Genomic DNA, 26,588 nt, shown 5'->3' with positions numbered 1-26,588 from the left:
AGCTAGCAATAGTTTTACTGGAGTTTCCTGGATCTTATGGGACAAAATGTTCAAGTTATTGCATGACAGAAACATGGCTTTCTTTTTTTGCTACAAAAATAAAATTATCTCTGCTTCATGGAAGGGCTGTGGGGGAGGTGACTGGCCACTGTCCCCCATCCCCAGGCACCAACTTGTACATCTCCATTGGAGCGGTTTCCATTTTCTCCTTTGTGTTCAGATGGTTTCCCTCTGGGAGTCCTGTGAATGCTACCTCAGAGCAGTCCTGCTTGTGTAGGACATGGTCTCGCTCCGCTAGTGACAGGGACCTTGACATAAAACCTGTCTGTGGGCCCTTTGGCAGGGGTTGCCCTGTGTGCCATCTCGCTGGGGTATACTGAATTCCCACCTACCCACTGCATTCGCATTCTGATACATGGGGTGGGCACAACTGCTGTTGTGGCAGGGCCATAATGACCTTTTATCAGTCACCTTCGTAGGGGTTTGCAGCTGGCTGTTGGGATGTGGGCAGCAGCAGCACCCCTCCCCAGCATCCCCCCGTGTGCCCAGCCTTGGTGGGGATTTGGTGACAGAGGTGAGCTCTGATTTTCTCTGCTCCAAGTGTATGGGAAAGAGCTGACCCAAGAGGACTCTCGGTTTGGTTGTGTCCAGCTTTCCTAGCACTGACCGCAGCTCCTACCCAGACGTGGAGGCTCTCCAGTGTTGCTTTCCCAGTTCCTTTCTTGCTTTTGTGAGCTTTGCTGGTGTTAATGGCTGTTCTGAAGGCAGATGCTGTGTTGGCTGAGTCACGTCTTTCTATTTTGAGGTGTGACATGCCTTGAAGACAGCACCGTCCATCAAACATAGTTTGGGCTCCGCGGTAGCTGCTGTTGTGAGTGATCTGTGCTGGGACGGGTTTGGCTTGTGAGTCTCTAGAGTGATTCATCGGTCCAGACTGGTGTTACTGGGGGGTGTTCATGGTCCTACTGAGAGCAGTGGTTTCTGTTGTTGCCTGTACCATGTAATTAAATCTCCTTACTGGCCTTGTCCTCCTGGTGCGACGTTATATACTTGCCCCTTCCTTTCTAATCTGCCTCTCTTTGCGCTCCCTGTCAGCAGTTGTTGCGTTGCTCGTTCCCCACTGCAAGAGCAATGCCAAGGGCACACCTCTGGTCATCTGCTGACAGCAGGGGAAGGTGCCATGCACAGCATGCTGGGGTCACTCTGGCTCTGGTCATCCTCCTCCTGTGACACACCCCCCCCCCCCCCCCCAAGCCCATGGCAATTGCTCTGTGCCCTCCCTGAGCCCCAGTGACCTCCCCTCCGCTGCCGGCAGACGTGGCCACCTGAGTGCAGATTCCAGCAGAGTTGGGTGAAAGCTCCTCTGCTATGGAGGGGAAGAGCACTGTGTCCCTGTGCATAGCTGGGCACTGAGACACTGTCGCATTGCCTGGGGAGAAAAGACCTGAGTTACAGACAGTGTTGGATTCACCACTGAGGCTTCTGGGTACAGGTACACCCGTGGTGGTCCCTTATGGTGTGGTCTCCAGATTATACCTATGGTCAGGCGAGGCTGGTGGGTACTGGTATGCGACTGCCGGCCGCACTGCCAGAGCGCTGCAAGGAACAGCGATGTGGCATCGTGGCACCGGCTCAGCCGTGTTCGTGAACTCCTGCCTGAGCACATCTCACTGCAGCCCGGTGGGAGCTGCTTGCTCCACAGCACGAGATGCTGAACACACCCTGAAACTGCTGTTTAAACCCCAAATTTCTTTGCGAGAGGTAAAGGATTTTGTGGCAGCTGGTGACACAGAGCACATCTATAGAGTGAAGGGGCTGTACCACCAGTGACTGTGCTGGTGAAGGTACTGTGCCACCCCACAGCCCCTTCCACTTCACAAAAGCAGGTGGCTCACTGCCTAGCCTCTCCCAGGCTAGCCACATTTGGGAGCCTGAGCTCTGCCCGCTTATTTTCCCCTCAGGTGGACAGTGCTTGCCTGGGCTGTTTGCATGAGCAAACCTGGCAGTGGTTTTCAAAATGCATGTATTTTTTTCCCTCTGATTGTTTTTTCCAAAGCCGACCTGGGAATGGAAAGAGATGCTAAATCTAAAAAGCTGATGCTTCCGGAAAACTCGTTTCTTTCCTTAGAAAGAATGAAATGTGACGTTGGGAAGGAAGTCTCCAAAGAGTCGTTAGTGTCCAGGAAGCCACTCAACTTCCATGCCGACTTTAGCAAAGGTGTTCGGGGCTCATTCAGTCCTGATGGGCAGATGAACGCCTGCTGCAGCGTGAGCTGTGGAGGTGTTTTATTAGTGAAATGGCTGTAAGAGCCATTCTCACCTTCTCCCTCCATGGGCATGAGTCTCCTGGCAGGCACGTGCCTTGCCAGAGCAGCCAGCAGGCAAGCGGCGCAGCGAAGTGTTGCTGGAAAGCAGAGTCTGAGCTTGAGATGCGTTTCCTTGGCAGTGAGAGCCTGAGGGAGAGCATCTGGTTTCATATCAGAGCTGTCTGAAACCACAAGCCCTGCCAGGTTTTGAGCTGAAACTGAAAATCAGTCCAGAAGGGCTCTAGGCTGCTCCACAGCATGCGTGGTCCCCCTGCCTCTTCTGCAGGTCGCCTCCATCCCAGCAACCTGTCCGAATGGGGCCAGAAATAAGGCAGGTGATCTTTATGTGGTTTTTGAGTTTCCTAATGAAAGTTTTGCTTAGTTTTCATTTTAACTGAGACACCTTGCTCGGGGGCAGCTGATGTAAGGTGAGATGGAGCCGGACCCTGCCCTCAGTGTTTATCCTTGGCCATGGTTCAGTTTCTCAGGGGAGCCTGGAGCTGCTGTTGCCTGGACAGTAAGGAGGGCTGGAGGCTGGAAAGCTGCATTTGTCCTGCTTTCCTACCTGGGCTGCGCAGCTGGGCTAGAAGTCAGGATCAGGGCCGAAAATAGCGGCTGCTCCACTGGCAGACGGACATGGTTTAAGAGGGAGGAAGGTGCAAACAGGATGTCAAACCTGCCTCTGATGGACTCCCCTGGATGATTTTGCTGCAGCACCAGTTTCTCCTGGTGTAAGCTATGATGCTGAGTCCAGAGGAGCAATTGCACGGTGTTTCGGGAGCTGTCGGCTGCAGTTTTGAGCAGCCCAGAGGATGCAATGTCAAATACTCAGGTTGGCTTGGGGGAAATGGCCCTTCAACACATGCAGTGAAGAAATCCCGCTTTGGCTCACATCTGATACTTGTGCTGCAGCCACTCTCGCCAGAGCTAAAAGGAAATGAGGGCTGGGCAGCCGCCCCGGAGCTTTGTAACGTTAGACGAAGCCTCTGATGTACTACTTTCATAACCGATCTCATTCGAAGGCAACTGCAGGGAGAAGGGGGAGGGCAGCGCGGGGGGCTGGCAAATTCTGGTCTGCTCCACAGGGCATCTGTCATCTCATGATGAAAAGCTGCAAGTACACGTGCTCATGTGCCTTCCCTACGCCTGAGGACTTGCCACGTCTCCCTTCAGGACGCTCCGGCGCAGAACAGCTCGCTCACCGCTGCCAATGGTATTTGTACGATCCTTCCTCGCACCAGGAGCAAGCTGGGGTGTCCGCTGCAGGATTGGGAAGAGTTGGGATTGGGGCGGTAACTGGTGGTGGGATGGGGGAGAGGGGAGAGGAGGAGCGCGGGCAGGGGAACAGCTTTCCATGCTTCGTTCCTGTGCAATACATGGGTTTTTCTTTGCGAGCGTCTGTAGTCGAGCTGATAAACAACCACAGGAAACCTCAGATGTACCCGTGTAGTGAGTTTGTAACTAAATACAGGGCTGCAGAAGGCATGGAGAGGCTGGCTTTGGAGTCAGACTAAATATAACTCAGAGAAAGCAAGGGTGTGCGCACCATGGACTGCGCTTGCCCTGGTGTGTCACTGCTGTCCTTTAGGCAAAGTGAGGAGGTGGGAGAGGGGACAACCCAGGGCTGGCCATGGTCAGCACGGCTCCGGGCAGTGACATTTGGGACCCAGGCCAGGGTGTGCTGGACAGCGGAGGATGCCTGGGCATGTTGGAGAGCTGGGGCAGGGCAACAGGACCAGGCTTCCTAAGGGAGCCCGCCTGTTTGCTGCTAGCCCAGCTCCCACCACCAAAGGCATTGGGTTTAGGTTTTTTTCACAGCTTCAGATATTTGTGCACTGCTCAGTCTGTCTCTCATGTGTTTCACCTAGTCTAGGGGTTCTGGATTTTAGTGATTTCTTCCAGCTTTTGATGATCTGTGAGAAAAAGCAGAGGGTTTTGGGGGAGGCTGTGCATCCCCATGTTGAATGTTTCCAGGGGATAGCCTGAGTCACTTCTCTCCACTAAGTATGATGGGGTTGAGATGACTCATGTGGATGGACAGATCTCCATCCTCCTGCCATGGGGTTTCAAACCCACTCCAGCATCCTCACATACTGAGGGCTTAAAAAGGACTGAGCTTTAACTTCTGCCATGGATTGGAGCCAAGAGGGAAATATCCTTTTCTTGGGACAAGGATGTGCTTTCCTATACAGCTGGACTTGTTCCTCCAGTGGGTACACCAAGCTGTGGAGGCAATCCCATTGCTGTGCCACGTGCTCGCTGGGAAGTTTGCCTGGCTTTGTCGTAATGGTCAGCAGAATGGAACAGGCTGGGGGACTTGGGCTGCTGTGGCATGGGACGTGGTCCAGGCAGCCTCCTGGGACTCAGCTCTGGTCCTGGTCAGACTGGATTCCCCTGAAAGTCGTAGAGGCTCTTGGGTATTTGCTGGCAGTGTGTTGGCAGCACTTCTGAAAATCGCCCAGCTCTGTTGGTGGTGAGGCTGTGACTGTGCGATACCTTGCTCTGCCTGTCTCTGCTCAGGCTGCAATGGCTCAGGGGTGCATGGAGGCTGGTGGCCAGGCAAGCCCTCCGCTGGCATGGGACTGCATAGTGCTGAGCCTGAACCAGGGCCCTTTGGGACTGCAGGTGGCATATCCTGACACCCATAAGGGTGCTAGCCCATCGTATAATTAAAACAATCTAACAAGGGCTGGGTGAGCATGGATCCTCCTTTGTGGAAGACGAGAGCAGCCGATGCAGCCCAATCTGGTCTCTGCGTGTGGTATGGACCGATCACCCTACAGGGACCCATGACCTTCTGCTTGTACAACCTGGTGGTGCCCACCCAGCCATAGCTGGGACCCTCCAGACACATCCAAAAAGCAAACAGGGTAAAGCGTGATCTGCTGAAACCCACCTCGTCACAGTGTCTTTGGTGTCTGTCCTGCTAATGACCAGCCCTCAGAGAAAGGAGAGGGCATTGGTGTGGTCTTCCCACCATGCCTCCCTGGCTGTAAGCACCAGGGAGGGGAAAACCCTGGAGGAAGGTGACTATTTCCTTGTGCAGGCCTGGCCAGAGCATGACGCAAATGAGGAACCCCTGCTCAGGAGGAAGGTGGTTCAACGGGGTGAGCACTGGGAGGATGGAGAGGTGAGGAGGGAGGCAAACTGGAGGATCCCAGCCCCGGTGGCCTCACCTCTGTATGGAACCACACTTCATCTTGTATTAGCTAGGCCCAATAGAGCAGCCATCACAAACTGTTCCCCACCTCTGGGTCCCCATTAACTGTTGCCCTGCAGAGGAGGGGCACTGAAATTGGGTTTATGGAGCGCTCAGCACCCGATACTCAGCCAGGTCCTACTCTCTCCAGCACCCTGGTAGTTTAGAAAGGAGGATGAGGCTGCAAAGCCCTTTAAACCATGGTCTTATCTGCCAGTTCCCGGGGTGAACTGTGCTTTCACTGCAAAGTTCTTTGTTTTCAAGAATATAGCCAGATGGTTCCCATAACTACCCCAAATTCTTGGGAGAGGTGGCTTTTGAGTCACTAAGGTTTTTTCACAAAAAACCCCTCATAGTTATTGAAAACCGAAGGGGGGAATATGACTTCTTTTCTCACCCTTCCTTATAATTTTTTCTTGAAAATGAAATAAAATACAGCTGATGCCATGGGTATTTTAAGAATTGCAGAGAGGAAGCCGGGATTTGCAGCTCTGCAAAGAAGTGGGATGAATGCAGAGAAGACTCTGGTCTTGCTGAGCTGGCAGACAGCAAAATAACCAGTTACGGGATGAAATGTGTCTCGTGTCTGCTGCAAGGAAGGGAAGAGATCCAAAGGTGGAGGAGGGGGACAGAAAGCAGAGAAGCCCTCATGGGTGTGGATCGGGGAACTGAGCGGCTTCTCCCTTTCACTGGCACTTTTGCAGGGCTTGCTTTTATGCCCTGCACTGTCATATTTCCCCTCGACTCATCTATCGTCTCCCCACCGTCATGTGTGTTGGCTGGGGCCTGTGAGCCCTTCCTGTTTCTGGTTAGAAAGCTTGTGGTCACCGGTGAGCTCAGGCACAAGCACACAGAGCAGAAGCAAGCCCTGTCCGTGCTCGGCGGCATTGAGCGTGGACTCCAGTGTGGATGCCACGGGGATCGCTGCTTCGCTGTCTAGCTCCTGCCTGCGGCACCTCAGCCAAGGAGCCCTTGGGCTGCGCCTGATCCGCCACCTCCTCCTCCTTCCTCCTCCTCGCAATGTGCTTGCTGGGACGGTCCTGCATCCTGAAGGGACATGTGATCCTGGGAGCTGGAGGGACGCAAGGGAAGGTGAGTGCAGCCCGGAGCTGAGCAGGTTTGGGACAGGGTCCTTTGGTTGCGTGGCCCCTCTGCTCCCACTTGCAGCAGAGTCAGTGCAGGGACAGACTGTGGTAGGGGATATGATATGATATCCCCAGCCTTCGGAGGAGCGGGGCAGGAGTTCCCAGGCAAAAGCCTGTGACCCTCTCTCTTGCAGGTCTGTGTTAGTCCACCGGGCACTAGGACCAGTGCAGAGTCCATCCCCAGAAATGGGGAGAGTATCCCCTTACTTTTGCCAGGGATCTGTCTTTCTGGGAGAGACGAGGCAGGCAGAGAGGGCTGTCTGTAGTGGGGGGCTCTGATGTCTTGCGCTCCCCTTCCTCCAGAGACTGCACTGACACTTGCTGTCTGCTGTGCTGGGATGTGGGGATGTGGCAGAGTTAATGCTGAGGGTCTGGGCCTAGAGATGCAGTGAAGTCCCCTTGGCTGAGAGTGTTCCTGCATGAGACACCAGGCCAGCAGTGCAAACCTGAAGAAGGGACCTAGCTCGCCTGGATGGCTGGATGAGAAGCTGGGGGACTGCAGTGCAGCTCAGACACGTCTCTGTGCCTGCCATCCCCATGCAGCGCCTGAGCAAGCCGTGGGCATGGGGGGCCCCCTGGCTGGCTCACAGCACGTGATGGGTCAGGGCTCGATGGGCTCAAAGTGCAGACCATGGGGCTTTAGCCCCATGGTCTGTGAACAGAAGGGGTGGCAACGGCAAAGGAGCCAGCAGGAAGGGACTTGTCCAGGGAAGGAGCGGTCCCAGCATCACATCCCAGCATGTTGCATCTGGTCTCCCAGGGGATGTAAGGCTGCTTCGTCCTGGGAACAGCCTGGGAGGCAGAGGCACACAGGGTGAGTGTTGGGGACTGATCCTGTCTCAGCAGGCTGAGCAGCCTGGTGCAGTGATAGGGATCCTGCTACACCCCTGATTTCTGGGGGCCAGTGGGTGACATCTGCTGCTGCTCTGATACCAGCACTGGCGTCCCCATAGTGTGTGCCTGCATCCTCTGCTAAAATGCTTTTTCACCCAAATTAGCAGCTCTAAGTGTGTCATTGGAGCTTCAGATGGTTGTTGTGTCCCTCCAGTGACACATGGCTTCTAGGTGTTGTTCAAGGAATCCCTCCTGCCAGGTGATGGGCTTCATCCCTTATGGTCAGCCTCTGCCTGGAGCAGCATCACTGCCAGGGCAGGGGCTGGCAGTGTCCTTCCCAGGGGTGCATAGGCTGGGTCTTTGCTCCCTGCCACTCTCCACTCGCCAAAGAGGTGCCAAGGTCAGGTCATCTGGCATAAATCAGCCTGGCTTCATTCATGTCAGTCAAAAGCTACCCATGCATGCCAGCTGGGGAGCAGCCTCCATCCCCATGGGCAAGGAACTGTCTGTAAATGCTCTGTGCAAAGGCTGAATTTAGTCCTTCCTTACAGCACAGGCTCTTCTCTTGCATCTTCAAAGCCTTCCTCACCATGTTACTGGGTTTAGATTTGTGTCGGGATGATTGCAGGGCCAGCTGCTGTTGGGAAAATCCTGATGAAGCCCAGGATGGAAGGGCAGGCAGCATCCCCATCTGTCATGGCTGGGGAGGGCAAATGTGGTCCTGCTGTCTGAACTGCTCCGAACTGGGGCTGATGCTATACAGCTCTTCCCATCCTCAGCCCTGCATCCCTCCTCCTCCTTTGGTAGCCCTGGTACCCTCACCCTTGGGGAGCAAGCAGGCAGAAAACGTCTCCAGTGAAAATGGGTGATTTTCTGGTCATTTAAGTCCCTGTGCTGGTTATGGCCAGGCCAAGCAAGAACCAGTAGCTGGTACCTGGCAGGAACCAGATTGACCCCAGTATTCCTCACCAGCCTGTTTCTATGTATGTCCTTTCACATCTCATATGATGTTTACCTGTCCTCCTGCAGGCGGCGTGACTGGACTCTGAATATGCTGGGAACCAGTTTTTGGTATTTTATATTGAATTTTCTTGGGAGACCCAAGCACTTGGAGCAGGCAGGTGGACTATGGATTCAGTCTCAGCTCCTCTTTGCCAACAGTGAGGAAAGCACTTTTTAAGCAGACAGGAGAACCGAGAACCCAAGTTTATCAGGCAGGAGGAGCTCATGTTGCTCTGGCCCTGTTGAGTCCTTTGCTAAATCTGGAAACCAAGCGCAGGCAAGCAAGTTCCACATTTGGTCACCAGCTCCCCTCCCACGTGTGGGCAGGTAGGATGCGGATGTGGAAAACCACCGACGCAATTAGCAGCGGGCTGTGTTTCGCTTTGGCAGGCAACCTCTCCGAGCCCCAAGGCAGGCGCACTGGAGGATCCCGGCACACAGCCCCAGCTCTGCCGCTCAGCGCCGGTGCTGTGGCTTTTCCACAGCATCAGGGACCCCAGCACTTTTCCCAGCAGGGAATAGTGTTTTGAGAACGGTGGTGCCACCCAGCTCACCAGCTGCATAATGCTGCTGTGTGGTATTTGGTGCTTCTATGCAGGCAAGGGATTAGGAGAATCATTCACTTTCCTTCTGTAGCCAGTGATTCAAGGGGGTGACCTGTAATTTTTGAAACTACGAGGATTAATTGATGTTATCCTCCTCTGGCCCAGACTCTGGCATAGCAGAAGGCACATCTCATTTCTGCCTGTAGAAGCAAAGCCCCGTTTGTCCGCAGACATACGGCTGATGCTTGCTGCAGGCTGTCAGTGCTGCAGTCAGCTGTGGCTGGGGCATGAAAGCATCCTTCCCTTGCTCTCCGTTCTGCACCAGGGGTGCTGAGCATCTCCAGGGAGTCGTCCAGTACCTGGCCAGGGATAGAACGCAGGTGGCTGTGCCACAGGCAGGAACAACCTCTGGGCAGCGCTGCGACTCACCTGCAGGCTGCACCGCTGCCACCAGCTTGGGGTGCAGAGGGGGAAATGTTTTGCTGACCTTAGTAGACACCCTCTGCCCTGTTACTCACCCCTAGTGCAGCCCAGAGCGGTCACCTTGGAGGAAAGGGCACGTCCATCGCTGCAGCAGTATCCATGTGCCACAGAGATGCGTTTCCGAGGTTGGTGTCAGGCATCAAGCTGAGCTGGAGGAGGCTTGGCATCTCCTCCGTGCTCCCAGCCCTGGACCAAGCTGCCTGCCAGCTGTGCAAGCAGAGGCAGGGGTTTTGCTATAATAAGCCCCTGGCCTGCAGAAGGACCCCTGTCCTCCTCGCCTTCCTTGTCCTCTCTGCTTTCAGCCATGGCTGGGAACTGTCCCCACAGCCTTGCTCCTCAGCGGTCGGTGGAAATCCACTGTGGTACTTCAGTGCCAGGTATAGTTATCCATCTCCAGGGCCAGAAATAAAGGCCACATGGGTCTGGGATGCGTTTTGAAAACTTCATGTGCCACGGAAAACCTTTAATGAGCTTCTGAAAGCTGCTGCTGAGAACAGGATGCTCTCGGGGCTCAAGTGGTGTGTGGCAGGGGCATTCCCATGTGTGTCCATCCATCTCTCCCTGCAGTTGCAGAGCTGTTGGGTTTGGTGATGGATATTTACAGATTTAGGACCTACCTGGGTAGAGTTAGGTCTTAAATCCACAAAATAAATAGAGAGAATCCTAAATAGAGCAAGACATGAGCACAAGTGTAGGCTGATGGCTTGATTGTGCTTGGAGGGACGCGATGGACTGATGGGACTGCATTGTTATTGCTGCCTGCGCTGGTTTGGGGACTGCTGGAGGTGGGGTCCCTGTTATCAGCCATAAATACGGGTGTTTCAGGGAAATCATAGAATTCAGAGCTATGGGCTGGTTTTCTTCCATCCCTAAAGGCGAGAAGAGAGGGCAAAACCCACAGGCTGGAAAAGCCTCAATCTAGAAATGCTGAAGGCGGTATTGCAGCTCACTCAGGCTGTAACTGCAGGCAGCAGAGTCCTGAGGTTGCTGCTGTGCCTATGGATGGGGAGACAGGAGAGGGCAACGCACTGGGGGACCCGCTGCCTCGCTGTGGGCACTGGCAGGGCAGGACCAGGAGGTGCCGGAGCTGCGGGCTGGGAGGGACCCAGCTGTGTGGTAGTTCACTACAGCTGAACACCTCAGCGGTGGTATTTTGCATAAAAGATGCCGGGTGTCCTTTGCTCCCCCACGGCTGCCCCATGCCAGCTCCCCAGCCTGCTTGTTGTCATGTCATAGGCAAATCTCCCTTCCTTCCTCCTCAGCTCTTAGGAGTATTTTTTTTTTTCCTCTTTCTTTGGAAAGAACAATGCTTGAGGGCAAGGGAAGCCGTCCAGCTCCAGGCTGGCTTCCCTCTGCAGCGTAACCAGCTCCTGAGGTTTCCTCAGGGTTTGTCTCTCTGGGATGCTGGATCAGGATGGCAGTGGATCAGCACACCAAGCATAGGAACCTTATGGAAATTTGGGCTCTTTTTTTTTTTTTTCCTTTCTCTGGTTGGACTTTGCATTTCAGACTCAGTTTGACTTAACCTGAACATTTCTTCTTAAACACTGGGGAGCATGAAGTTCCTGATCCTGCCCTGCTCAGTGATGCTGATGCTCATCCCTGGGGGCCTCCTTGCTGTGGGAAGCTTCGAGGCCCAAGTGTTCAGATGGGTTCAGCTTTGAGCTGAAGCTTTCTCCAGCAAAACACAGCCCCTGAGACATGCTGTGCTCACCCTTAGGGCTCTGCCTCCCTGCCAGATGTCCTCCATGCTGGGGTCCCACACCCACAGTGTCCCGGTGGCTTTGCGCTCCCCCCCAAGGTTCAGGCTGATCCTGATCTCCACCGCCAGCCTGAGCCAAGCGTGCCCTAATTTTTTTGCAGGTGAGACGCAGGACCCAAGGCCATGCCCATGTGGAGTGAGAAGCAGCTGCGCACTCACCCCATCGTTGCAGACGCCCTGCGGCCGCCGTGCCCACCCCGTGCTGCAGCCTCAGCTCGGCCATGGAGAGCACAGGTGGGTGATGCTGAGCACCCCGGGGTGCCGGGCAGGGGGATCCCAACCAAATGAACCCACCTCATCTGCCTTCTTGTGCCGCGATTACCCTCTGATAAAATACAGGGATATCTAAGGAGGATTCATTGCCGCTGGGCAGACCTTGCTCTTTGCAAGGTGTTGGCAGTGTGTGCTGGATAGATGGGAAATGAGGCTCGAAGCAACTGAGAGGCAGGCAAAAGATTTGCTGCAGAGGGGCACTTCAAAAGCACCAGGCCTGGCAACATTCACATTTGAATTTTAAAGCAGTTTTATGTTTTATTGTATTTTTTTGTGTCCATTTTTTTCCCCCATCTGTGTTTTATTTTCACACTGTTTCACAAGGTGGTATTGGTCTCCCAGCAGCCCGAGGTCAGGATATCAATGCTGAAATGTTTTATTTAATTTCTAAGCCACTACTGTTTGTTGCTGGTAGGTTGAGACTGTTTTTAGATCAAAGTGCCTTGTGTTTGTGTTGGAATGAACGCTTTGATGCTCTGCTCCCCGTGAAGAAACCTCAGCGTATCATGACTGTAGTTGCTTTGATTTAGAAAAAGAAGACAGTATTTATATCAGTGTTCAGGAAAAACTTCCCCTGGTAATTAAAAACATACCCAAATGAAAAGAATAGGAAATTTCAAATAGTCCATTATTTCATAATTCTGTAGTGCAAACCCAATGAACATAATAGTGAAATTGAGGAGCTTTACAAAATCATTGGAGAGAAAACAAAAAGGAGATAAAATACAAATTTCCAAGACATTTCCCCAAATGACACTTCCAAAATGAGAAAAATCCTGTTTCAAAGGACATTTTTTCACTGTAGTTTTTCCCGTGTGGGTACGATGGCATGAACCGTGCTGGCAGAGATGGCACTTCCCATGTACACACGCACAACTTCGCCAGCATATGGGAGTAATTGTGAACCCGAGTGTGTTGTTGTTTTCTAACACAGCTTCAACTGAAGCCGCAGCAGTAAGTACTCCTCTGCAGAAGAAGCCTGAATTGGATGAATTCTCCATACTAGCATCCTTATGGGATGCACTTGCACTTCCCTGGGGTCAGTAAATAGGAGAACTATTTTGGCTGTTGGGCTGTACTCAGGAATAGGCCATCCCCAATACATTAAATTTTGCATTTTCCAGTTGTCTTTTATGCAGGGCTCATATCTTCTGCCTCTATGCCCTGGTCACCATCTCATTGGACCCATGGCGCTGCAGTCTTGGGCTTGGAGAGGGCGAGAGTGTCTTGTCATGTATCTGGCCATGCTGCCTGTCCTGTGAGCTGTGACAAGGAGGCAGCAATGATGCTGTGAGGGGCAAAGTGCTCCTGCTCTCTGATGTGCATTGCCAGTGGGAACGGTGCCACATCCACTCCCCTGCACGATGGCCCTGGGCCGCCACTAAAAGACACAGCAGAAGAACAAAAAATCATCTCTGTTTTTTGCTTCAAACCCATCCTGAGATGGTGCATGGGTCTGCAAGGAACGAGGGGCCAGATACTCAAAGCTGCCCCGTCTCCTGCATGATCATGTCTTCATGGTCCTCTGCCCACAGGAACGCTCACTGGAGATGCCCCTGTTGGTCTGACCCTCCAGCTGAGCTGTAAAATCCCCCCAGTATTTTCCTGTGTCCCTTCCCATAGCTCCCAGTCACCATTCGTTGTAAAGCCCAAAGCACCACCTGCTCCACCAATCAGACCCAGCCCAGTTGGCTTTATCTGCTTCCAGAGCCAAGGAAGGAGGTTTGGAGGCTGTGGTCCTTGAGCACATGTCTTAAACAGTGTTGTCCTGGCTGCCTCCTGTTTCTTGTTGGTAAAGATGAATGCCCACCACTGCCCTCCTATCATCTCTCTGATGTTAGGGAAGATGGAACTGTGGCAAAAGAGGGTGTGGAGGGAATGAGCAAATTCAGGAGAAAAACTGGGCAGGTGATGTGGTGGTAATGACACCAATCCCAAAAGACAATCCCATGTGGATGAGAGAACTCAGGGCAGTATGTGTCTGGAGCTTCCTTAGGTCCTGGATAAATTGCTCTTTGCTTGCATCCTTGCCATGCAGGCGAGGACCCACTTGGCCACTGCTGGCAATGGTCTGGACCCTACCAGTGAACACAGAGACAGGAACCTGCCCCGGGAAAGGACTCTGGGATATGGTAGCCACAAACATCTGAGATCCTCCCCTGGAGCTGGCTGCTCCAGCCTACAACTTCCTACAGAAGGAGAACATCACCTAATAATACTCTAGATAATGCTTTTTTTTTCTATTACAAAGGAGCAAGAATCTTTTTGCTGATAGGGAAAGAGTAGCCCAGTGCAAGGAGGGACACCAAAGACAGGCTGTGGTGGAGTAAAGGGACCTTGCAGCTTTCCTGACAGATACCCCACATGCTTTCAGGGCTGACTTTTATTCTACATCTGCGATGTGTTGGTGTGCGTGGCCAGCCAGCTGTCATGTGAGCTCGCTTGTGATCACGAGCCCTCACCCCATGTACGAGTCATACCGAAGACTGGGTCTGAGGTTGGACTTATTTTTGGCTGAGAGCAGGATGCAGTTTGGTTTTGATGTGTACAAGGTGCATGTGGTGGTTACCAGGCAGAAGCACGGACCTCAGGTCCTTGCCTGGGGGAGCAGAAGGTGCTCAGGGCCCACGGGTGGGTGGTCGCACGTCAGGGAGAGGCTGTGAAGGGTCCCGGGTGGAAGGCAGGAGGTGAGATGCCAGCCTGGTGGGTCTGCCTGGGTTTCCCACGAGGGGTGAGCTGCTGGTGTGGGCAGCAGACCTTGCTGCAAGAGTGTTCCTTGTGATGGGTGTGAGGTTGAGGCCGAATCCATACAGTGCCAAAACGCAGAGGTTTTCTGCTCTTTGATGGTGCCAAGTTGTGGTTTAATGTTGCTAGCTTTTATATTTAATGTGTGATTTATTTTTTTTAATTGAACAAGGGGAAAGATGGGCTCTGTAGAGCTGATGCATGAGCAGTCCTCTGCAGAGCTTCTCTACCACCACATCCCTGCAGGAGCACTTTGCTCTCCAGTATAGCTCCAGAGGCCACCAATCCATGGGGTGGCATGTGCCCCCAGCTCCAGTGGCCCTGGGGAAAGCTCTGCCTTCTTTCCATTGAGGCTCATCCAGGCTTGAAACCTGCTGAGACAGCCATCCTGAGGGATGTGGTGAAGGTGCAGTCCCCGTACTCACCCAAACCAGTGCCTCCTCCCCTGGGGTTGTCCCTGGGTGCCAGTCTCCCAGAGGTGCTGGTCTGGCTGCTCATGTCTTCTTTGTCCCTGCAGCGGTGGAGTCAGACATCCTGCGCCGTGTCCGCACGCTGCTGCGAGAGCTGGACGGGCATCACCCCGCCTGCCAGTGTGACCGAGGTAAGACGGACCCGCAGCACGGCTTCTGGGGGTCAGCACCTACTGTCCCCTGGGTGCTGCCTTGCTGGGGTATTGCTTGGCCCCAGCCCCCTCCCCGCTCCCCTCTCTCAGTTGGTGCCAGGGTGAGGGGACACAGGGTGGCCTCACCTCCCTGGCACTGCTCTGCCCGTTCTAACCTGCTCTTAGAGGTGCTAATCTTTGGCAAGCTCCTTGTATCTGCTGTGCACCAGCTTCAGCAGCTTTCATCCCTCCTCTATGTGGCTTTTACATCCTTTACACCTTTCGCTCACCCAGGGGTCCATCACTGAGGTGGGACATCAAATGCCAGAGTTTGTGGTGCTGTTCCCAGCTCTGACACCGACTTGCCACACAGCCCCGTCCAACTCACGTAACACCTCTGAGTTGGAGTCTCTCCATCTCTCCCTGGGGGGATATTGATTCACCACGCACTGCTCAGCTTCTCACTAAAGAATCAGTTGAAATCCCTGTGTTATGATTTTGGAGAATAAAACTCTAGCTGACCCTGCAACTGGACTGCTACAGCCTTAGGAAACTTAATTGATTTTGAAAAATTGATTTTACTTGGAGTACATGGAATATTTTACAGTTAATTAAATTTGATTTTGTCTGGAATGAGCCTTGACATCTGCAGGACTGAGACGCTTTGTGGTCCTTCCTCTGAGTGTGAGCTATTGGCAGCCAGCATTCAGGTGCTGTGTGCTGGGACCAGGAGGAACACAAATTTTCCAGCGCAGGTGGTGAAAGCAGGCAGTCATAAACAGAGCAACAGAGGGAACAGGAAACCAACTTCACATCCATTGCCCTGCCTTGCTTTTCTCCAGCCCCCCTGTCCTAGCATCTCTAGGACCTTTTTCCAAAGGTTTCCCAGTATTAGAGGTATAACACATCGATGCTGCATCCAGAATCAGGGCAGCAGCATGACTTGTCCCTTGCAGAGGGTCAATGATTGAAGCGGAGGGCAGAGAAGCCTGGTTTAGCTCTGATAGTGATGTCAATGTAGCATCCCAATAAATGATTTTTGCAGGAACAGTGCCCAGGTCTCTTGATTCCTCTGTGAAATGCTGCCCCTGATCCATTGCTGCTCTTCTTGGCAACCTGATTGATCTCTTTCTTGGCTTTCACTTCTCAGGGATGCTGCGATGGACCCTGCATAAAAAAATTGACCAGAATCCCAGTAACAGCTCCATTCTGGTCCAGATCCTGGTGAAGGAGCTGGAAAGGGTGAGTGCTGCCTCAGAGACGTCCCTTGAGTGCTGGGCTCAGACCCTCCGTGGCATGTGCCCTGCTGTGGGGCCCAGGGGAGCAGAGGGATGGGGACTCAATTCCACCTCAAACGGGTGTTTTTAGGGGGCCTTGAGCCTGGCTGGGGACAGTGGCTTATGGCACAGAGTGAAAAACTCTGTGGGACACAAGGGCAGAGCTATAGCTCATCCCCAGCTGATGGCTGCATGGACCAGGGTTTGTCCCAAAAGTGATGGTGAGCCTCGGGCGGAGTAGGGAACCTCCACAGGCTCCTTGAAGCTGCAACAGCCAAAGGCAGACAGCCTTTGCAGTTTGCAGATAGCACAGTGCGAAACACTTCCGACCACCCCCAAATCTCCTTCCTCCCACCCTGGCCCACTGTAGTCACAGGTAGAGTGGAAATTTCTCCTCCATGTCACTCATTTCCGCCCCAGAGGGTGTCAGAGCAGAAACACCTAACCCAGTATCCTGTCCGGAGAGCATCAGATGGAAACTTTGTGATGGATTTTTTGTTTCATTGATTTGTCTTGTCATTTTCTGGTCTTGTGTAAACCTTTAGCACCCTCAGCATCCTGGTGCGACCTGGTTTGTGGTTTGGTGAGATGTCGCATGTAGAAGTAGCACCTTTTCTGTCTTATGAGCCTGCCTCATTTTACCCAGTGTCCTCTCATTCCGGGCACAAAAAGCCCATGTGCCCCCTTCACCTCCTTCTCCTCACCCTGGTGATGAGCCCCCGCTAGTCATCCTTTGTGCAGAAACCTCCCTGTACCATTTTCTCTTCCTCTTTGCTATTTCTCCTTTCAAGCTGGAAGGATGGAGCTGCCTTGCTCAGCATTGCTCAGCTCCTGTGTCTCCAGCCAGCTGCTGCTCCGGGGGGGGGGGGGGGGGGCAAGCACCCTCTGCAGAGGCTGTCACCTCTCTCTGTCAACACTCCCATATCATACACTTGAGCCGTGTCAGCCCAGCGCAGATCCCTGTGTACACATCGCAGGGCTGTGATCATCGAGCAGTTACTCCTAATCTTTGTTTTCTGCCTTTTAAGCAGCTCTGAGGCTATTTGCAGGCTGTCTCTCTCACGCTATGGCAGTTTAGCTTCCATCAGTGCCTTGGGGAGGGATCTTATCAAGTGGCTTTTGCAAATCCAGATAGACAGGAACACCCACATCACCCTTGGCTATGGATGCAGGGATTCCCCCAGAGGGCTTGACGTCTGCTTTCCATTGCAAAAGCCGTGTCAGTCCCTTCCCCTTATACCTATTATGGCTCTGCTACTCTTATCTTTCCTTGCCCAGGAGGGATGTCAGGCCTCCTGGTCTGCAATTCCCTTCATCTCCCTGAAGATCATCTTTGAAATCAGTGTCACTTTTTTTTTTTTTTTTTTTTTTTCTTTTCATTCCGCTGGTACTGCAGCAGCTCTGAGCAGTCAGTACCGACTGCAGATGATAATTTAGCAATTTCATGCTTGAGTTCCTCCGGAGCTCTGGGCAAATATCAGCTGGTCTCAGCAACTCAGTATTACTCATTTTATTGATTGTTTCAAAGCTTTGCTGCCATCAGTTCCATTGAACTAAGATCCGTCAGCACAGCAGCCCTGAAGAAAGGTACCAGAAATAACTTTGGGGTGGAAATATCTTTCCCAGGTTTATCCAGGGACATTCCTGTTGTTGAAGCCGTTGTTAGAGCCAGACCAGGCTGCAGGGAGGGGCTGGAGCTGTGTCAGCTTGAGCATCTATCTAGCTTCCCATGGGCCAGGCTCGGGATGCAAGAACATCTCTCCTCCCTGTTCACTCTGGTCTCACACCCCACCAAATGTAAGACAGGCTTTTCCCAGAGGGTTTGTATTTCCACATGAGTTTTTGCAACAGAAAGGAGCTCCTTCATGAGCTCAGTTAGAAACTTTTGCTCCCCCTCTCCCACCATGGCTGCTGCGTATGCACTGCAGAGCTGTCAGTGTGCAAACCACGCTCTCGCAGCAGCTCCTGGAGCCTTCACATCCCTACAGCAATCTCCAGCCCTGCGGTGCAGCAGTGGCCACGGCAGCATGGTCCATCCCCCACACCTCTCCCCAGGGCCTGGCTCCCGTGGGATGCCCACCATGCAGGACCTCTCTGCCCCGGGGACATCCTGCCCACCCTGATGGCCTGTGGAGGGATCCCAAACCCCACCGTGACCCAGGGAGCGTCACCCCTAAGCCAGGGCGAATGCCCGTGCTCTCCTTGTGTGTCTGAGCTGCTGAGCAGACAGAACCCAGCACATCCCGGGGGCTCCGGGGGCTCCCCCGGCTCTGGTCTCTGCTGCTGCCAGTCCTGCTGCCCATCCCAGCATCCTGCCAGGTGCTGCCTGCACTGACTGTGCCTTTTGGTTCCACAGGCGGAACGAGGCGACTTCAGACATTACATCATCCCTTTGCTGCACACGCTGATGTATACCTTGATAAAGGTAACCTACCATGGGCTTCGCTGGGGCAAGATCCAGGGAAATCAGAAGCCACGGAAGGGGGCCACCCAAAGTCACTCAGTACCTATTCCTGTGCTGAAATATCCCAGTACCTGCCCAGCAAAGCCCTGGGACTACCACAGGTGGACTCAACTGTGCATTTCCCAGTGTGCTGTTTGATGGCTGAGACACTGTCACCTGTGACATGTATGGGAGTGGCAGGTCCTTCCAGCCGACCCCCTTTTCTGGAGGTGTTTAGGTGCCTGATGGTGCAGGAAGTCACAACCTGGCAAAAATGTGTGCCCACAGTCCTTCAGTGGGTATTGCTGGAGGTTTCCAAACCATTGTAGGGCCTGATTCTCCTTCATATATTGCATTTAAATCCATATTGAATTTGGTGTAGCTCTGTGCCCTCCCACCTTGGGGTCTGTTGTGGGCAGAGCACCATTAGGGATCACTGCCTGTGGCATCTCCATATCTGCCCCTTTCTCACTCCAGGCTCCCTGCATCTCTGACGAGCTCTGCGGCAGAGTGTATGATTTCTGTAAGAAGCTGCTCACCCTGCCCAAGCCTTTCTGCACCATCGGTTTGGACTATGCCATCAGGCTGAAGATGGAAAGGACAGCACCAGGTATGAGGGCTTCTCTGCTCTGCGTATGTATGGCGTGCTGAATGGCTTGGGTCCTCAAGGCAATAGTAGTGGGGATTTGGAGGAATTTCCATACCTGAGCTGGCCTTTGCCTAACACAGTGAGCCATGGCGGGGTTTTCTGCAGGGGGCTGGCCAAACACTTGGGGGTTTAGGGGTGCATTTGGATGGAAGGGTTCCCCTCTCCTTATTTCAGGCTGCTGATCCTTAGTTACTAGCTGAAAACCTTGGGGTGCTCCTGCTGTCAGTGTAGGCACCACCAGAGTCAAGTCCAGCCCATATAAGGCCAGGTGTATATATATATATATATATATACACACACACACACCCTCTGTCTATATGGGAAACAGGGTGCTTATGCTGCTAGCCTGGGCATCTCAGTAAATTTTGTGGAGGTCTCCTTTTTGCAAAGTGAAGTCTCCATCTGAGATTGAATTGCAGGCTGTCCAGCATGGGCTCTTCCTCCGCTACCTATGCATCAGGTTTTAGACACTAAAACGTCATTAATTTCTGCAGAGAACAGTCCCTTTTAGATAGCAAGCCAGGGGACAACTCTATTTTCCTTTTTCTCTACATTGCTCATTAAGTTCTTCTTGTTAAAGTTTTCTTTAATAAAAGTCTTTAAAAACAATCCTTAAAACAGTGCAAGGTACAGATACCTTGTGAGGTGGAGGTAAAATATGAGAAACCTGGTGGGACATTATAAAGTGCCATTCTTGGTAGTCTCAGCCCATCACCATCAATCACCCCGACCACTCTTCCCCAGTACTGCTTTGTCTGGAGCTCCAAGGTCCACCTTTATCTCACCTGACTTCTGGTAAAAGGATGATTCAGTGGGGAGAGATGGGGATCTCCAGTGGGGCTTCCCTCAGAGCACCACAAGGTTCACAAAATGATTGCACCTGAGCAATGCGGGGTGGATGTATCTTCCCTACCCCAGAGCTGGGTGAGGGTAAAGTACATCTCTCCTGATTCAGAAACACGTTGTGCTCTTCATATCCACCCAAACGCTGTCCCACAGTGTGGCCCAGAGGCTGGGAGTAGAGCTCTTCTTCTGGCTTCCGACTCTGCTCCCAAACTCATAATCCACTAAACAAAGGAAGGGAAATACAGGAAATAATCCCTGAATAGAAGGGGTTTTCTTTTTATGTCGCATGGCCTATCTTTGTCCTTGACTATTTTTAACTCTGGCCCTGATCCTTGGCTCTTTTACATTGTCACTCCAGCAACGGGCGTTCGCCGACTTGGCAGACCCACCATCAGCCTCTACAACCAGGAGCAGCACTGAGCTGCTCTGGTGAGTTGTGTTGTTATTTCTCATGCTCTGACTCCTGCATGTTTATCTTCTTGCATTTGCTAGGTATGTTGTACCAAAGAATGGTCATTTCCGAACAAAGTCTCAAAAGCGATCCGTATCCTTATCAGGAAAAGTGAGTAGTGCTTCTTCGAATGTGTTGTTACTTTTATTTCTTTTATAGTCTCATAGTGAAATCTGTCCTTTTCCTGCGCTCTGAATTAATGTTGGATGGAACAGACAATTTGGATATAAACCATGTGGCAGTATGTGGTCTTGGGGAACACAGTTTGGTGGCATCCAGTGCCTCGCTAAAATGAGCTTTGCACTGGGAGGAGCACATTCCTTCCATGTGTCCTAATTTATTTATGTGGTCCTGGGAGGCAGAGAGCTTCCCTTGGTGGGGAGACAGGGCAGAGAAGGGGAATATCAGCAGCAACCCTTTTTCTCTGCGTGGGATAATGGAGATGTGAGCTGCTTGTGCCAGCCCTGATGTCAGTAACAGGGAGTCCTCATCTCATCTCATGTCCCTCTTCTCCCACCCTCCTGCCCCACGCAGGATTTTCATCTTTGCCGATCCAGAGCTGCTCTCTGAAGCCATCTGCAACGCGCTGGTCACTGACACAAAGGCAGCTCAGGTCTCCCAAAGCCCTCGGGCATGCATGTGCTACGTGATCATCCACGCCATGCAGGCGGCCCTGGGCGAGGGCTGTGACGTTAGCGGCTTGAAGGCGAGCCTCCAGGTAACTGGCAGTACATCTGCAGCACCTCTGCAGCACCATGTGTCGTTTTCCAATGGTCCTGGTCTTGCTGAGCACCTCAGAGTGTGGGAAGGCTTTTTGGGAAGTGGAGGCACCCCCCCCCCCCACCCCCCCAGCTCCTCACTGGTGGTCTCCATCTCCAGTAGCCCCAGTGTTACTTCCAAAGCTGGGCTATGAGCAGAGCTGGTGTTAAACTAAAAAATTCTTCAAATATAAGAGTTGGTGCAGCAGGAGCCAGAGGTTTTGAATCTTCAGTTTGAGTCCTCAGTTTTGCACAGCAACGCTGGGCTCTGCAGCTGGAATATAGGCTCCTCTGTGAGCCACTGGTCATTGCAAAAACAACTCAGCGGAGATGTTTCAACCAGTTTTCTCCAAAACCTCCTTCAAGGAGCTGTGGGGCCACAGTAAGACAAATGTCTGGTTCAGAAAGGCAACTCTGCAAGGGCTCTCAGTGATTTCCACTCTAAGGACACCTTTGTGTGTCTGCTGTCCCCATCTCCTGAGGGTCACTTGAGCTGCCAGCTCTGCTGCTGACTCCCCAAGCTTGTGGCAGCTGGGAGCACAGTGCCCATCAGCTGCAAACCGGCCAGAAAAAAGCTTTAAGCAGACAGTACAGCCAGCATCTCTCCTCCTCCAGCCTTCCCCAGGGACAGGAGGACATGTGTGTCCTCTGCTGCGAAACAACAATTTTTGCAGGACTCATTTGCCCTCTTTCTGCCCCCTTCCGCTGCCCCGCCCCTGGAGCATCTCCTCTATTCACACCTCGGGGTGTTAATAGCTGCTCCTTGCGACAGGATATGCCCATGAGCGACGTTGAGCACTGGTTCCGGCAAGTGGTGGTGGCAGTCGAGTGTGCAGGAAACGAGGCGAGTGCAGACCGCAGCCAGCACGCAGCAAGGCTGGAGAAGATTTACTGCGCCGTCCTCAGCTCCTTGCAAGCAGGTGAGCTCCTGGCCAGCCATGCACGGAGGGTTAAGGGAGCCGTGCAAGCTGGCAGGCCCCTGCCTCACTGCTGTGTCCTTGCCATTGCCCTCCTACAGATGTCCATCCCCACCTCCCATCTGCCTCCACTTTAACAGCATCCATCACCGGGATCAGGTCCTTGCAGCCTGGCTCCTTGCAGTGACCTGATGTCCAGGATGGCAAAGTGCATGTGGCACTGGAACGCAGATTTGTCGCCTGAGGAAAGGGACTGTGGCAATCTCTGCCGCTAATTCAGCTGCCCTGAGGCCCAGAGACATGTCTCCGTCATTTGCAAAGGGTGCTGTAGATGTCAACCAGGGGAGGTTGGACAGATGCTCTAGTGCTCTGCTGGTGTAAGATACACCCTGCCATGGCCTAGACTGGGGAGACGCTGTGTACCACTCTTTGAAACCTCCTTGTACTGATGTGGTGGACAGTGGTACTGCCATCTCCTTCCATCCCTGGCAGTGCTCTGTTCCAGCCTGGTGCCATCAGGGCTACGCAGACTGTAACAAACATCCTCATCCATAACAGCTCCTCACACAAATCTGGGGTAGACCAGAGGGAAATGGGGGTCATGTGTTCATCTTCTTGGCTACTTCTGGTGGAAGGTCACTGCACCCCAACCCTCTCTCTGGAAAGAGCTGGAGATTGTCCCAGTGCAAGATATGGGAAGGAACAGCCAGTGGTGCAGGGAGAGGAGTGAGACCATCTCCTTTTGGTGCAGTGAGCTATTAAATTGTCTCACTGCTTCTCACAGAGCCATAATGTGTTAAAAATAGGCAGCAATGGTGGGGTCAGAGGGCTTTCTCGCATCTCAGCTGACATCGCCAAGGAAGGTCCTGTCACATGTGTTGGAGGCCCAGTTCTAGAAGAATATTTTATTTATTCTGCAATCCCTTTGCTGTCTGCAGCAGAGCAAGATCCTTCACTCACCCATGCCTCAGTTTCCCCTTCTTCATTTCTCCCATTCATCAACAGTATAGGTACTTTCTTATGGCTCAGTTTGTGAGAGCAGGGGTCTGTGATTACAGCCTCATGTCTGGCCAGAAGGCAACCAGGGTGGGAAAGCCCTTGGGGCTCAGCACGGGCTATCTCAGCCAACATCTGAAAGTACAGCACCAGTAGGGGTTCATGTACCTGTGTGGGAAAATTGCTCCTGTGTGTTACAAGCATCCTTGTTTCCCTCAGGCAATGCTCCCCTAGGAGGGCTGCAGGGTACCCCTCTGCCTAACCCCAACATCAGCTTTCATCTCTGGACAGAAGATGACCAGCTCTGTGAGTGCCTCAGGGGTGCTTTGGGGAGTTTGGACGGGACGGTGCCTGAGGCTGGGAAGCCTGTGCAAAACATGTCATTTAGCCCTGATTCTTGAGCAGTGAGTTTCATAACCATCATCCAAGGGCCAAGCTCATGGAGGTTCGTGCCGACTGCACCAACCTTCCTTCTTGTGGGGTGTCAGCGTCAGATCAGGGGACTGGGGCGGAGAGGGGCAAAGGAGATGAGGAGAGGATGCCTGTGGGACAGGCTGCAGCAGGATGTGCCCAAAGTACCTTATTTGAGTGATATTGAGCTCTCCTCATGATGCAATGAGAAATGGGACTGAAAGACTGACTCCTCTTGGACCTGCTGGTAGACGTATTGTCCCTACAGTTTGCATGAGAAGAGGGGAGCCAGGGCAGGACTAGGGCTCAGCCTGGCTTTGGTTGTATTTCCCTCCCCGAGCTCCCTTCTGCCCACAGGGAAGGAACTGGTGCTGTTCATCCGCCCGCTGTCACAGAGCTGCGAGCCTGACTGCCTAAGCCAAGACCTGGACAACTTCGAGATCCAGGACATAATTTCAGACTGCGAGTGCTGCAAGCAGACCCGCTTCTCTGTGCTCTCCACTGACAGTGGCATTGAACGAGACCTGCCCACAGCAGTCGAGGAGCCCTTCACCCCTTGCAGTGCCGAAACGGAGCAATCCCGTCTCCACAGGAAGGGTGGCATTAAAAAAAAGCCGTCGCCACTGGAGAATGTGGCCTTCTTGCAGGCTGGCTGCAATGGTCCCGGGGCGAAGCCCCCGGTGAAGCTGCAGAGGAGACCAGGCATCCCCCCAGTGCCTGCAGCCCCGCTCCAGAGGCTGCACACTGCCCGCATCGTGCTGCTGGGGGATGACCGCATCCTGGGGCGCCTGGCCCAAGCCTATCACTCTTTGAGGTAACTGGTGGCCACAGCCTCTTTGGCTCTGGGGAAGGGAGGATAGAGTGGGGGGCTTTGCTCTTGAGTCTGTTGAAGCAGCCAAGATGGCTGGGGATGGGGTTGGGCTCGAGCGTTACCTGGGACAGGATGGGACCCGGGTGTTTTGCACCCAAATGCATCTGACTTCACTGGCTGCAGGGGATCATTTGGCTCTGTTAGCCCAAATGATGTACGCAGCGAGTTATTCCCTTCTGTCCATTGAATGGGTTAAATGAACAATAAATGAGGTAAGGTGTTTTCCTACGGAAAAGGGAAAAATCCTAAAGAAAAGCTGTTTTCCAGCTAGCTTTTCCCAGCTGGTTCACCAGGCCAGGAGAGCAGTGTGGGGTGGGTCTGGGTTGCGGTGCTGGCAGGAGCCTGGGGAGCAGAGCCGGGTGCAGACGAGACCGCCGGTCCCAGCCAAGAGCCTGTCTGCAGGATGCCCCTTACCCCCATCATCTCCCCTTGCTCGATGTGGGAACCTGGGGGCATTATGCCATCCTGTCACACCGGGCAAAGGAGGTGTGCGAGGAGGGCACGTGCTCCTGTTGCAGAGTGGCTGCAGTCTCTTGGCACTGTCCAGCCTTGGCCAAGAGCCATGTTCTTCCACCTTCCCCTTGAGACATGGCTATTTATTTTTCCATTTCAAGGAAACGAGAAACACGGCGAGTTTTCCTGACTCCCAGGCTGAACCTGCAGTTCTACTACATCCCGGTTGTGACAGAGCAGCCAAACACCATGGCTGTTACGGTGAGTCTGGGCTCGGCAGCTCTGGGTGCTGCCGCCGGCTGCCAGCAACTGACAGTGTTTTTGGAGGAAGAGCAGGGGGGGTTACAGGAATTCACATCCATTAATGCCTCGCTCCTAGAACAAGGAGGATGGGAGGCAAGACAGGGTAGCTTGGCTCAGTTTGCAGGTTGGATTCAGGAATCCATTAACCCCAAGAGACATTCAGGTTGCTTCAACCACCCTGATGGGTGACAACTCACAGCCTAGAAATGGTATTCAGTTTTGCTTCTATAGGAGGGTTGAGGGAGTTTTAGCAAAGGACCGATGCTTTTCTCACCTCCCAAATGGTTAGGGGAAGCGGCTATCCCTTACTGAGGGCTTTGCCTGCTTGGTCATGGCCCCAGTTTTAGTTCTGCAAGTTACTACCTTGCAGTTTATCTTGGGCACATGTCTTCCAGTCTGACACCCTCAAGACAGCAATAAATAAACAGTTGCACTTTTCATGATATTTTAAGCTGGCCCAGATCTTGCTGTGAGTCCCAACAGACGTGCCATTATAAAAATGTGTATTTCTTCTTTTCATCCTTCACTTAATTTTTGTTCTTGAGCACCTGCTAAATAAGTGCTGCAAGAAATGTTTTGCCATCTTCTCTGGACCAAGCAGCGAATGGGGAGGGATGGGGGAGCTGCTCACACAGCATTCGCGCACCAGCTCCCTCTGCCTCCTCTAAGGCTCCTGGTATTTTGATCATACTCTGAGCTGTGTGTTTCTCTTGCAGGACCACGCTGCCACAGGCCAAGAGGACCTCTGCGAGGTGGCCGGGTACCTGGGCAGGGCTGACCCATGGTATGAGAGCAACATCAACACGCTGTGCCACATGATTCCCAAGCTGGCCGCAATGGTATGAGGGAAACCTTCCCACCTCCACAGCCTGGCCCGTTTCCCAAACACATCTGCCATACCTGAGGACGAGCTGGTGTCCTGCAGGGCTCCTCTGTGCCCCAGATAGAGGCTTTCTCCCTACAAACCTGCCCCAGGGCCCAGCAGCTGGGAAGGTGCATTTGTCTGACACTGCCCCAGCCCACAAGACCCACTTGGTGTGATGGGTTTTTTTGGCCAAAGGACAGGAAATGGCAGATTTCAAGAAAGAAAATGTAAATGAGGCATTTACTGACATACCCCCAGCTCTCATTTCCTGGCAGTTTGAGCCACCATCAATAGCCTACAAAAAAGGCTGGTAGGTGGGCGCAAGCCTTTGCTTCTCCCATTTGCTTTGACTAGTTATGACAGAACAGCTCAACGCTGCCCTGGGTGACGGAGCATTGCTCATTATTTATCTAGGAAGGCGTGAGGGTTTGTGGCAGTGTTTTTGAGAAGTGA

The 26,588-nt window shown here is 53.0% G+C and overlaps 1 protein-coding gene across 6 annotated transcripts in view; it reads left to right on the top strand.

Annotated features, from left to right (window-relative positions):
• Positions 1 to 26,588, top strand: part of PIK3R6 (phosphoinositide-3-kinase regulatory subunit 6) — a 40,081-nt gene that overhangs the window by 2,639 nt on the left and 10,854 nt on the right. For 2 of the 6 annotated variants that reach the window (XM_049812608.1, XM_049812607.1), the window contains exons 1-14: positions 3,392 to 3,519; positions 5,944 to 6,597; positions 11,378 to 11,510; positions 14,812 to 14,895; positions 16,046 to 16,137; positions 18,529 to 18,597; positions 19,093 to 19,225; positions 20,603 to 20,672; positions 21,096 to 21,279; positions 22,092 to 22,239; positions 23,452 to 23,538; positions 24,001 to 24,457; positions 25,129 to 25,228; positions 25,987 to 26,109. In XM_049812608.1, coding sequence (XP_049668565.1) covers positions 11,498 to 11,510; positions 14,812 to 14,895; positions 16,046 to 16,137; positions 18,529 to 18,597; positions 19,093 to 19,225; positions 20,603 to 20,672; positions 21,096 to 21,279; positions 22,092 to 22,239; positions 23,452 to 23,538; positions 24,001 to 24,457; positions 25,129 to 25,228; positions 25,987 to 26,109 — 1,560 coding nt within the window. In that variant the 5' untranslated portion in view covers positions 3,392 to 3,519; positions 5,944 to 6,597; positions 11,378 to 11,497. Of the gene's footprint in view, positions 1 to 1,581; positions 3,520 to 5,943; positions 6,598 to 11,377; positions 11,511 to 14,811; positions 14,896 to 16,045; positions 16,138 to 18,528; positions 18,598 to 19,092; positions 19,226 to 20,602; positions 20,673 to 21,095; positions 21,280 to 22,091; positions 22,240 to 23,451; positions 23,539 to 24,000; positions 24,458 to 25,128; positions 25,229 to 25,986; positions 26,110 to 26,588 lie in introns of those variants that run through there. The other 4 variants (XM_049812603.1, XM_049812602.1, XM_049812605.1 and 1 more) reach the window with 4 other exon arrangements.

Source organism: Accipiter gentilis, chromosome 10 (genome assembly GCF_929443795.1).
Source record: "Accipiter gentilis chromosome 10, bAccGen1.1, whole genome shotgun sequence".
Lineage (NCBI taxonomy): Eukaryota > Metazoa > Chordata > Aves > Accipitriformes > Accipitridae > Astur > Astur gentilis.
Note: the sequence above shows the minus strand (reverse complement) of the source record. Positions and strands in the feature narration are given on the sequence as shown.